The 13,076-nt window shown below is 48.0% G+C and overlaps 1 protein-coding gene across 1 annotated transcript; it reads left to right on the top strand.

Moving 5' to 3' along the window:
* Nucleotides 1-1,618: 1,618 nt before the first annotated feature.
* On the top strand, nt 1,619-12,763 carry zfta (zinc finger translocation associated; the record flags this gene model as incomplete). The annotated part of the gene is made up of 7 exons (XM_083640179.1): nt 1,619-1,742; nt 3,241-3,509; nt 4,632-4,881; nt 5,979-6,157; nt 6,805-6,985; nt 9,277-9,723; nt 11,931-12,763. The coding sequence occupies 7 exons, from the start codon at nt 1,619-1,621 to the stop codon at nt 12,761-12,763; spliced, it is 2,283 nt and encodes a 760-aa protein (XP_083496305.1).
* Nucleotides 12,764-13,076: the final 313 nt, after the last annotated feature.

Below are 13,076 nucleotides of genomic sequence, written 5' to 3'. Positions count from 1 at the left end.
CAAATAAGACAGAAGTGCCAATAAAGAGTATTTCAGAATCAGAATCAGAATCAGAATAACTTTATTGATCCCCGAGGGGAAATTGAGTCATGCTACAGTTGCTCGCACTCAGGCATGGAAAAATATAAACAGCAAACATTATGAAAGGCTGGGAGACGTTGTCCATGATGGAACGTAAGTTGGACAACATCCTTCTCTCTGACATTGTGGTCAGACTTCCCTGGCCTTGCGGATCAGTTGGTTGAGTCTGTTGGCGTCTGCTGCCCTCAGCCTGCTGCCACAGCACATGACAGCAAACAGGAAGGCGCTGGCCACCACAGACTCATAAAACATCCTCAGCATACTACAACTTTAACTACTGTTGAAGCATGGAGCTGCCATCTTGGATTTTGAGGTCGGGGCTGGTGAGGCCCCCCCGGAGATCAGTGGAGGAAATCCGATGGCAGGTGACATCACGGGGGACGTTCCTGACCTTTGACCCGTGAAATCCCCAATTCCCAGTACAAAAGGAATGCCCCAAGAGGCCGGGGCTTCCCCGCCATGTCGACTACCGACCAAGGCGTGTGACCCAGCCCCCTGGTTGGGCTCCCGTTCTCCTGGGTTTCTATATCCAAACCCTGCAACCAAGTGGCTTTCCTTTCCTAACCCTAACCTTGAACCAGCATGAGGCGATGTCTTGACCCACTTAGGGTCGTGACCCCAAGGTTGGGAACCACTGGTCTACAGTGTTGTCTAGACACACCGTCAATATAGGCGTTATAAGGTGGTAGTACCACTAAAGCATATTAAGATCCTAATTCATGTACAACTTCCTTCCTATGCAGTCGGTATTGATTAGGATGTTGAGGTTATTCATTAATAAGTGCTTTTATAATGACTAATAAACAGCCAATATGTTACTAATATGCATGCTAATACATATTGCAACTATTTAATGGTGAATATGTGCACCTTAATATTAAGTGTTATTAAGTGTCAGTTATTTAAAAAAAATCTTAACAGCTGGGGGTCTGTGGGCCCCTAATGTGAGTGTATTGGATCGTTTTAACCAATCCGCTGCTGACAAATGAATGCACTGTGCTCCTGCATCATCACCCCTGCTGCTCCAGCTGGCCCCCCGGCCGGGTGTGTGTGTGGGTGTGTGTGTGCGTGTGTATGTATGTATGTATGGTATGTATGTACGTGCGTGTGTGTGTGCGTGCATGCGTGTGCTCGACGCCGCTACTGTCTCTTTAAATTTACCCAGGAGCCCCTTAAGGAGCCCCAGGGGCCCCTAGTCCGGCTCCCCACCCTGAAGACAAGCAAGAGCCTTCAAATGCATGAGAGAGGCCTACAGCAGAGACTACCTCCAGGACGACACGACACGACCCGCGAACAGAACAGCTCGTCCTCTGATAGGAAAAGTTAACTTGGAGCCCGTGTGTGTGTGTGTGTGTGTTGTGTGTGTGTATGAGGGGACATTACAGGCTCAGCTCAGCGGTATGGGCACGCTCCTCACGCTGTAGAAGCGGGGCGCCTGGTGGCAGACGAGACGCGTGTCGAACGCGTTGACGGTTCACCGCTGTTGTAACATTGTAACATGTAGACGGTGAGGAGCCGCCGGGTTCCAAACAGCGTGATGGACGGTGAGGAGCCCGTGGACCTCCGGTGTGGCCGTGCCGAGCAGCAGGCTCCCGAGCTGCTCTCGTTAATCATAAGCGGAGAGGAGGAAGCGACGCGAGAGGACAGCCGTGACTTGGGAGGTATTACAAACAAATACACAAACAACAAAGACAGCGAGACTGTTGTTGTTATTGTTATTGTTGTGTGTGTTTTCCACTGTCAGAGCTGTCACAGCCACGGCCATTGTCGCCCAGCCAGTTAATCCCTGTGCGGGGACAATGAGCAGCATGGCCCCTCCGTCTCTCTGGCTCCTATAAACAAAAGGCTCAATAGCTGTTGGCCGTGACGCGGGCGACACCTAGCGGCCAGCAGCGGTACGAGTCGCCGCCCACCACATAACAATAATATAATAATAATATTAATAATAATAACAATAATAATAATAATAATGACAACAACAACAACAACAACAAACAAGACAGCATATCATATTTTATTTAACATGCTATATAACCATTATTTATGGAGCATGTTTGTAAACAGTTATCACATTGGAAGTAAAACAAGATAGATAGATAGATAGATAGATAGATAGATAGATAGATAGAGTACTTTATTAATCCCCTGGGGGAAATTCTTGTGTTACAGCAGAAGCCAATGTCAGTACATCTCAGTAAAAAACACACAAAAGAAAAAGCCAATGTCAAAATATGTCAGACATAGATACCATGTCAGAAACATGTCAAGAAAGCACAAGAACAACAAAGACGCAATCAACAACAGTAAATAATCAATCCAATAATAAAAAGGAGCGTTATATATATATACTGTATATATAACTTGCATTAGTTTATAGTAGTCGCAATGATGTGTCCTCTTGATTTTATATTATTATAGTTTGTATCAGCCTGAAAAGGTGGTAAACGTAAAAGCTATGGGACAATATATCAGTATCAGAATTGTATATATCCCAATACAAATTGATGATACATATTGTGGGCAGAAAAATGAATGGTGATATTAGCTGCATTTTATTAGCTCAGCTGTATAGCTGCAGTAATCACAAATGAGACGGTGTGACCATCACAGTTTCACAAGCCCCGCCTCCATCCAAATTATATTATTGTCACTTTGTAAAGAGATTTTTAAATTGTTGTTTACATTCTAGGGAGCCAATACCATCGCTAGAAAGATTTGTGGCTCAGAAATAAACAGGCTCTGGAGGGAGTTCCAGAGCCTGGGAGCTGCCCTGGAGAAGGCTCTGTCACGGAAACTGCAGAGGTTGGACTTGGGGGTGGAGAGAAGGCCGGTTGAGGTGGATCTGAGGGACCGGGAGGGTTGGTAGGGGAAGAGGAGAGGTCTAAAGATATAGTGGACTCACTGGACTGCACCTTTATTTTTTGTGATGGTCTTTCTGTATTGTGTTTGTCTTTCTGACTATTGATGTGACCGCTATGCTGCATATTTACATGAAGTCACATCATATCTTATGTAGTTGATTACCTACTGTGGCAATAAAAGTGATTCTGAATCTGATTGACGGTATACTCTGGAGCACATAATGCCACTTCTGTAAAAAAACTGGTCTCAACTGCCAACTTCCAAATGTCAACTCTGTTTTCTCTCTGTTCCCCTCAGAAGAGGACGGTCTCGCCAACGGCCACATGAAGGATGAGTCGGAGGCGGGCATGGTCACGCCCGCCGGCTCCCCGGGCACCAGCTACTGGAGCATCACCGAGGGGCCCGACCAACCGCTGCTCCTGTCCCCCGTCCCCGGGCCCTCTGGACGCAAGCCCCGCGTGCACCGCGCCTCGCGGCCGGGCCTCAGCCGCATCCCCGGCCGCGACCACCGCCGCTACTACCACGAGTACTGGAGGAGTGAGTTCCTGATGGACTTCGACCCCCAGGTATTACCGGGTATTCTCAGTTTGTCCGGGACTCGTGGTCTGACTCTGAATACAAGGACTACCGTAGCGAACCTGAAACAACCCAATCAAAAAAAAGCAAAGTTGGGAGAAGTACATTCCTCTACACCAGTGATCCTCACTATTTCTTCGATGAGGGCCGCACTGGCAGGACAAAGTCAATAGGAGAGCCACTTTTACCGCGAAACACCAAAAGCCACCCCAACCAAGCACATCTGCCTACCATTTTTTTGTGTTTTATTGTTTTCCACACACACACACGCGCACACGCACACACACACACACACACACACACACACACACACACACACACATATACCAGTTTCCCTAGAAAATCTTTCAGGCCTGGAGGGATTTCGAAACGTACCCCGACCGCAACGGTGGGGGCCGTCGCTGGCGACGCTAAAGTTTTAGCTAACCTGTCCACATCTATGTTCGCAATGGCATCCCAAGTATCATCATACTATTATGGGATGCGATGCGAACAGTTGTATTATGGGATGTGCGTTTCCCAGGCAACGACACACGCTGACACGTTTTGGAACAGCGCTGCACGCGTCGCTGGCACAATACTCCTAAAAGCAAAATGCTTATTGTTTTGAATGATTTGGCACCTTCTATTACTGTAAACACCAGTATTGTTGTATTGTAATAATATGCCATAAAGGTTTATTGAAATTTTGGGGAGAGCAGGGAAGGGGGGGGGGGGGGGGGGGGTTGCAATTTCTTAGAGCCGCCAACTAAACCTTCGAGAGCCGCCAGCTTCTCGCGAGCCGCGCAATGAGGAACTAGGCTCTACACGGTGGGGGAGTGGAACAAAATCCCTAACTAAATTAAATCTGCTCGTTTAACAAAAACATAAAAAAAAATGATGCCGAGTAAGCTAGTATAGTGTAACATCTTTCCTAGGACTGGTTTCTGAACTTGCGTGTTTGTACGTTTTTATGATCTTTCATGATTATACAATATCCCAGCCGAGACTCCAGGACCGCGATGGAAATAAGTCTTACGAATTTATTGTGATATCCTGATGAATTATTTTGTCTAATTATTGGTCTATTGTATTTATTAATTTGTCAAATCAATTCAATCGCTCAATCCCAGCGCCACGGCATGATCTGCATGGTGTGCGGCAGCTCGCTGGCCACGCTCAAGCTCAGCACCATCAAGAGGCACATCCGCCAGAAGCACCCGGAGTCCCTGCTGTGGAGCGCCGCCGACAAGGAGGTGATCCGCTCGGGCTGGGAGAGCCACCTCGGCCTGGAGGGGGCGCCGCCACAGGTGTACGGGGCCGGCGCGGGGCCCTCGCCACAGGAGAGCCACCTCAGCCCGGAGGGGGTGCCGCGGGCGTACGGCGACGCAGCGGAGCCCTCGCCTCAGGGGGAAGACGACGGCCTGCCGGACCTGAAGCTGCACCCCGCCGGTGGGTAGTACTCAACTGGGAAGCTCAGACCAGGGTTCCCAAGGGTCCTTGAAATCATTGAAAGTTTGTTAATTTGAGACGAATTTCAACGTTTTTGAAAATAGACACGGGTCATTGAAAGTGGTTGAATTTATATATTTTGCGTAAGAATAGAAATTGAAGTTCTTTTGATATTTTTTAATTCATGCTAGTAAATAGGTTTAACACAGCACAGTTGAGAAGTGTTGACACCTTCAAGCATCTCTCTCTTCTTTAGTGTCGTCTGTGAGCTTAGTTCTGTAAAGCCGTTAGTTCTCTTTATAAACATAAACATTCTTATAAGGTGGCGGCATTAGCTCAGGAGGTAGAGCCGTCGCCTGGGAATCGGAAGGTTCCCGGTTCGAGGCTGGCTCCTCCCAGCAGTGTGCCGAAGTGGCCTTGAGCAAGACACTGAACCCCTAACTGCTCGCGACGAGCAGGCTGCAGACGCCGTCGGTGTGTGAATGGGTGAATGTGAGGTATTCATGTAAAAGCGCTTTGGGTAGTCGATAGACTATATAAAATGCGCTCTATAAATACAGTCCATTTACCATTTATAACAGTAATTCATCTTGATCCGTGTCTCAGACTATGCCGTCTGTGAATTTGAGAGAATTGGGCTTGGAAAGTCCTTGAATGTGATGTTTAAGAAGGTGTGTGAGCCCTGCTCAGCTCAGACGGGCCAGTAGTTTTCTGTAGCTCACACTTGGTGGCAGTATGAGCTTGTCTCTTGATATGCTGCTGCTGCGTGAGGAGGAGGAGGAGAGGATAATGTCATATTCCAGGGATGGGAGAGGAAGGGATTGTGCCTCGACATGATCCTGTATCAATGAAGAGCAAACTGTCATTATTTACACGGCCACCAGAGGTCGCTTAACTTTGAAACATTACTGCAGGTTGTGAAAGCTGCTTGTACAAACAACGTACAGTGTGAGTCGTTTTTGGGGGGTCGACAGGGTCGCTCCTTCACATAGTTTTTCTAAATTCCTCACTTTCTTGGTTCCCATTAGACCCTGTGATTCCCCAGCAGCAGCCCCAGCATCCTCCCAGCCTGACCCCACCCTCCATGGTGGGCAACGCCCCCCTGACCCACGTGAAGGCGGAGCATGAAGAGGCGGATCCCCCAGGGCCGTCGGCGGGTACCCTGGAGCGTTACCTGAACGACTCGCTGCACGCCTGGTTCCGCCAGGTAGGGATGTTGATCGAGACCCAGTAGCGATTGGTATCGATCGATCATTTCTCAAAATGAGGTTGTTTGTTTCTAGCCTACCTCGTTGAGGTTGTTTCTAGCCTACCTCGTTGAGGTTGTTTGTTTCTAGCCTACCTCGTTGAGGTTGTTTCTAGCCTACCTCGTTGAGGTTGTTTGTTTCTAGCCTACCTCGCTGAGGTTGTTTGTTTCTAGCCTACCTCGTTGAGGTTGTTTCTAGCATACCTCGTTGAGGTTGTTTGTTTCTAGCCTACCTCGTTGAGGTTGTTTCTAGCCTACCTCGTTGAGGTTGGGGGTGACGGGTGATTCGCCGGGCTGGTTTCTCATAGACCACTTGCGTGGGATCCCCGGGCACAATACCTCTTACAAGCATATAAGCACCTTATGCGACTGGTAGCACGACGTAATACTGAATGTCGATAATGTGTTTTTTTTCTTTCTTTTCTTTTCTCTTGTTTTCCTGTGTCTGAGCCGGTTTGTTTGTCGTGTTCGTGTGTTGTTCAAAAAGTTGAAAATAAAGTATTTGGGGGGGAAAAGAAGAATTTATTGTTGTCCCATCTCGGATCGTTAAGCAGTCTCGAAAATGATCTCAATATATCAAAATGAATAATCCCCATCCGTACTGCCAGGAGTTCCTGATGGAGTACAAGGCGGAGGCGGGCCGCCTGCTGTGCATGGTGTGCGGGGGCCAGCTACCCTCGCTCCACCTGGACCACATCAAGAGCCATGTGCTGGACACCCACCCCTACTCGCTGGTGTACAGCTCCGAGGAGAAGCACTGCATCCTGCAGGCCTGGGCTCAGACGCACGGTGAGGACCCTAACCCTAACCCCTACTCCAGGGATACTCAACTTGGTTTGCCCGGGGGCCACTTTTGCAAAATAGTTAATATAGCAAATAAACAAACATTAATAATAATAATTTTTCTGTAGCAGATTGTAGGTTTTTGGGGTGCCAGCCAGAGTTGAGTCTGACAGTTAGACTCTGTCATGAACCCACACAGCATCAATGTGAACCACCAAGCAGAATGCAAACAAATAATCAATAATCAGAGCAACAATGCAAACACAGGGAAGTTAAGTTAGTTCAAAAGTGCCTGGGCGGCAACAGGCGGTGATATTTGACAATTTAGCTAAAGCTCAGTCAAACTTATTTAACGTTAGTTTTCATTGTGAATTGGAAAATGGTCAGGGGGCCACTCTGCACCCTATCGCGGGCCGCATCTGGCCCCCGCGCCGCAAGCTGAGTATCACTGCCCTCCTCCCTGGTCTACAGCTCCCAGGAGAAGCACTGCATCCTGCAGGCCAGGGCTCAGGTGCACGCTGAGGACAGAGGGGGGATGCAACACTAGGCTTGGGCAGATGATTTGACATGGGGTTGTCTATGAGGTTATTATCGATACTCAGTGTATTACGTATTACCTACAGTAGATTGCGGTCAGTGCACTCCCAGTGTGGATAAACAGATCAGCTGTGTCAAGGAAGTAGAGCAGTGAACGGTGCCATCAGCAAAATGTATTTTAGCCACCTAAAAGAAGGCCCAGCTAACAAATCAATATCAGACTCATTTTCAGTGCTTTACCTTGTTGTCGCCAAACAGCCCTTTCCTTTGGCACTACATCTTCTCAACCATAGAACCCCTGTATTCCTACGCCCGCTGCACACGGCATCACTCAGCAGTAGTACTGTTATGCATGGCAGGCGTAGGAATACGGCAGTTGAGCAGATGTAGTGCCAAAGGAAATGGCTGTTTTTATGGGAATACATTTTATTTGGAGACGCCTTTCAAGACACTCAAGGATGCCTTACAGTGCATATAAAAACATAGACAAGATTTTTTTTTACGTTTATTTATACAGGGGGAGTCACTGAGAGCAATGCTCTCTTTTTCAGGAGTGCCCTGTTCACATTCACACACACATTCATACCTGGAAGCTGACCAGTACAACCACAGTCTGATCTGCTGGCCACTGATCAGCTCCACTGGAGCAGTTGGGGTTAAGGGCCTTGCTCAAGGGCACCTCAGTGGTGGTAATGAGGGAGGGGCAAGCGCTGCCTTTTCACTTTCCCCACCCAGATTGATCCTGACGGGGCCCAGGGATTGAACCGACGACCTTCCGGTCACAAGCTCGCTTCTCTAACCTTTAGGCCACCACTGCCCCCAAAAATAAAAACAGAAAACGGCAAACTCCAAAACCTTAATAACAACATATGGTTTGATTTCTCACTTTTTCTGTAGTACATTTCATTCACGATTCAAGGTTCACATTTTGAGTTTGTGTGCTGTACAAAGTATTGGGAGATGATGCCCTACAGCTAGTACACACTGCTTCTGCTTGGGATGCACTGCCTAGCCTGCCATCTGCTTATGCCAATTTATAGGCTTACCTTAAGCCTTGGATCTTCTACAGCAGGCTCTTGTTTTTCAGTACCTGCCCATAGAACTCTGAGCAGGTTTAGACCAAATGTGTTGTTGATGTTGTAGTAGACAAGGGGTTCCCAAACTTAAGAATGCCGCGGCCCACTTTGAAATCTGAAAATCATCCGGGGCCCACCCAACCCTTTCATCACAACTCTGATCAACACACAAGACTAAGTTGATGTATGTTTTTTTATATTATATATTTTTGTGAACTTGGGCATAAGGGAAATTAATAACCCATCCACCTACAAAAACATTTTGGCAAAATACCCAAAAGCTGATTGCCAACATTTTCTCCCCACTTACTCATCAGAAGTATTTGCATGCATAACACATTTGTTGAGACAAAATGTGATGATCAGAAATCAATCAGAAGAACAGAAGAAATCAATCCACAAGCTATTAATGCTAGGCTGTGAAAAATGCTACCTTATCTGTAAAGGGCAGACTCGTGGATACCCATTGAACAAATCTTCATTCAGATAAATTGAGCTGAGAGGTCAAGGGTCAACCCCTCGCCCAAATTTAACCTATGTTAGAAGCATTATTTAGCCCTCTTCCAAAAATCTGAACCATCGCTTTAACTTTACAAAAGAATGGCTATGAAATTAAAGCTTGTTTCTGACATTTTAGAGACTTGTATTCATTGTGTTTTTGATTGCTCCCCCGCCCCATATCAGAAGAGTCGGACGACTTCATCAAAGTGGAGTCCAACACCAAAGATGGCAGGCTGGACCTCTTTCATCAGGACGTGGAGGCCGTCCAGATCCACGCTGACCTGTACCCGGCGGCTTTAACTCAGGACACTTGTCTTATTGGCGAGGACGGCGACGTCGCCCCTCCGCAACAGGGACCCAAGCCTCTCAAGAAGCCTAAGAAGAGGCGACTGCGCGGGGGCGACCCGTGGCGGCTCCGCCTCGACTACCTGGTGGCGTACGGACCTCCGGGCCGGGGCACATTCTGCATGGTGTGTTCTCAGGTGCTGCCGGAGACCAAGGTCAGCAGCTTCCGGCGCCACATCCAGGAGTGCCACCCTGAGACGACCACCCTGAGCAGGCAGGACAGGGAAGCTATGGCCGCAGCCTGGACCAAAGATGATCCCACTAAAGGCACACAAATTAAAGAAGGTGAGGTACTACTAGCCAGTAGCCACTGTGGAAATACCGCCTGGGGGCTGTGAGAGTCTGGACTTAATTTTGCACGTTGGCACCCCCAAATGGTACTGAGAGCTAACTGTTTGGATTTTGAGAACTATACCACCAAGAAATTTTACATGATTTCAGTAAACTGCGCTCTCCTCAGACCTAAATTTCCCTTTCTTGTGTTGCATTCCATTCGAAGTCGAAAGTTTGAAATTCCTAAATTGTAGGTTGTAATTCCAACCTCGGTTCATTCCAGTGGTCCAACTTGGAAAAGCCAGGGAAGAAAGATGGGTGTCCATGAGCTTTGCTTTGCCCAATGTCAAATACCATTCAGCCAATGTTATGTCTGTGATAGTTGCCAACATTAGCTAGCGAGTTAGCATAGCACATGCGCAAATGTAAGTACATTTCAAGTTGATATGTTAACCCATTTACCACACAGGTGATCACTGGTGACTGGTGAGTCCAGCTTCCTCTGGACGGAGCACTTGCTCACTGCTGTTAAGGTGACACTTTTAGATTTCGCTCTTAAGTTTCAATAGAGAGCCGAAGTCATGCCCACTTCTGGTTTAGGCGTCTGCACCAGAGCCATTCGTCCACCATTCTTTCCCCCCCCCCCCCCCCATCTACATTTCATAAAATGCTTATAAAATAGTTTTACTTGGTCAAACCAAACGATTCAGCTACATTTGAAATCACGAGAGACCATTAAGTTTTGGTCCAAGTGAAATGTTCGACGGTCTCTCGTGATTCCAAATATCGCTGAATCGTTTGGTTTGACCAAGTCAAACTATTTTATAAGCATTTTACGAAATGTAGATGGGGGGGGGGGGGGGGGGAAAGAACGGCTGTGGTGCGGATGCCTAAACCGGAAGTTGGCGTGACTTTGGCTCGCTATTCGTGACTTCTCATGCCCTCAGGAGATTTCTTACCAATGTCCACACCTCACTCTAGAATTTCACTTTGGCAAATAGGGTGAATCTACAGCGTCTTGTAGTGGGGATGGAGAGGCTCTTCTCTGTTCAACCCCAACTTTGATAAAAATGATAAAAAAAAATCTTGCTTATATTATAGTACAGTTTTAAAGATCAAAACAATTTGAGAGAGTTGTTTGTGATAGAAGTGGGCAGCTTTGTCTATTATTCATTCTTGGTAATGTCATATTCTTGGTCGTCGCAACAGGGTCTGTAAGCGGTCATATTTACTATTATGGTTTGCCTATTTAACAGCTAGCATCCAGGCATAATCCTGTGATGTCCCAAATCATCCATGCTATTCCTGCACATTAGCATAAGCAATATCTATAATAATATATCGTATAATATTCCTACTGGAGATCGTATTTCAATCAGAATATCAACTTGAAAAGAAGGACAGAGGCTGGAGCGTTGATTTACATGTAAGAATGATTAGTTTAGCTCACCCTCTAGTAGCCACTGCTGGGATACTTTGGAGTGTCCAAGTGCTCAGTTGGAGTGTCCTCAGTAGCTACTAGTCCCCGTCCTTTGATCAGCTGTGTAGTTGAAGGTTGGTTTGTAGGTGAATGGAAAGGTTTAAGTCTGCGTTGGGTAGTCCTAACTAGAATGTGGTCCTTGGTGGTGCGTTCATCATACATGCATGCTGCTAAATGTAAACTAACCGCCTGTGCCCTGCCCATATCAGTTAGCCAGTCCTTGCAGAAACGCAGTAGTGATGCGAATCCTTGAATGAGTGAATGAATGTCCAGTTGGCTGCGATGTGTGATGATAAAACAGCTTTTTCTGTCCACTGTCCAGGCTGTCTGTATTATCCGGCTCTGTTTGTTAGCCGTGTGTTGTTGTTTGTTAGCCCATTGCTACTGTAACCCACATCTCTGTTTGTTCTCTTGCTACTGGGCGTCCCCGGGTGCATCTTGTTATCAATCAGCTAACTCCTGCCACAAACACTTGTCGGCAGGAAATGACATCACACCCCAGAAAACTCCGGTCCATGCAACATGGGATATGCAGTCTTTATCAGACACCGTATTAATAGAGCATAAGCTGCAGTCATTCTTATATGATAAACCAATGCTCCATATCAGAGAAGAAAGGAAAAACACAACGGACAGCCCTCATGAACGTAACGATAAACAGACAAGAATTAGAGACGAAGGGAGTTTTACAGTACGTAGTTGAACAATACCCTCCTCACACTCACTTTCTACTTTGCAGAGATCGATCCAAGCAAAGGAGTCGGCCTAATTACTGCAGGAGAGCTGAGCGACACCATCTCAGCTGAAGCTGGCACGCCCAACAAAACCGTGAAGAAGGAGGAAGGCGAAGACGGAGAGAAAGGCACTGCACCCTCCCGCCACAGCCACTACCCCGGCAAGGACCAGCGGAGGAACTACCAGTTGCGCTGGCGTATGGAGTACCTGATGGACTACGACTGTGGGAGGCACGGCCTGATCTGCATGGTGTGCAGAGCAACCCTGGCCACGCTGAAGGTCTCCACCATCAAGCGACACATCCAGCAGGTCCACCCGCACTCCCTGCAATACGGCCCAGAGGAGAAGCAGCAGGTCCTGCTGAGCTACAACCAGACCGCCCCGCACTTCCTCCACTCTGAGGACTGCTCCTCCTCCCAGAACCATGGACATACAGAGCAGGGACAGACCCTCGCACAGCCCGAAGAGAACCAGACCGCCCCGCACTTCCTCCACTCTGAGGACTGCTCCTCCTCCCAGAACCACGGACACACAGAACAGGGACAGACCCCCGCACAGCCCGGGGAGGAGCAGCAAGCCCCGCTAAGCTACAACCAGACCGCCCTGCAGTTCCTCCACTCCTCCCAGGACTACGGACACACAGAGCAGGGCCAGATGCGTGCACAGCCCGAGGAGAAGCCACAGGCTCCGCTGAGCTATAAGCAGAGCGCCCTGCACTTCCTCCACTCCTCCCAGGACCATGGACACACAGAGCAGGGCCAGACCCCGGCACACCTTCAGTTAGAAAGGGCTCCCCCTCTGTCGCTCCCTCCTCCCATGGCTCCTGTTCAGGAATGACCCTGGACTTTGTTTCGCACATCTGGATCCAAGAGTTGCCACTGAGGCACTGGCCGAAGTGACAGTAGATCTGAAGCCTACCTGGAGAAGAAACCGGCAGCGCTTCAGGTTTTCCCCCAAAGGACCACAGGTGCTGTCGGAGGTCAAGAAATATAATGTTATGACCATAAATGTGTTCTTGGACCCCCCCCCCCCCCACAATAACATTTTTAAAAACAACATAATTTATATAACAATATCTGTGTTCATACAGTATTTCCTGTCTACCGATTTATGTTCCCAGATCCAGAAAGGAGTCCAGGGGCCGAGTTTC

Source organism: Poromitra crassiceps (genome assembly GCF_964638095.1).
Source record: "Poromitra crassiceps genome assembly, chromosome: 7".
Taxonomy (NCBI): domain Eukaryota; kingdom Metazoa; phylum Chordata; class Actinopteri; order Beryciformes; family Melamphaidae; genus Poromitra; species Poromitra crassiceps.
Note: the sequence above shows the minus strand (reverse complement) of the source record. Positions and strands in the feature narration are given on the sequence as shown.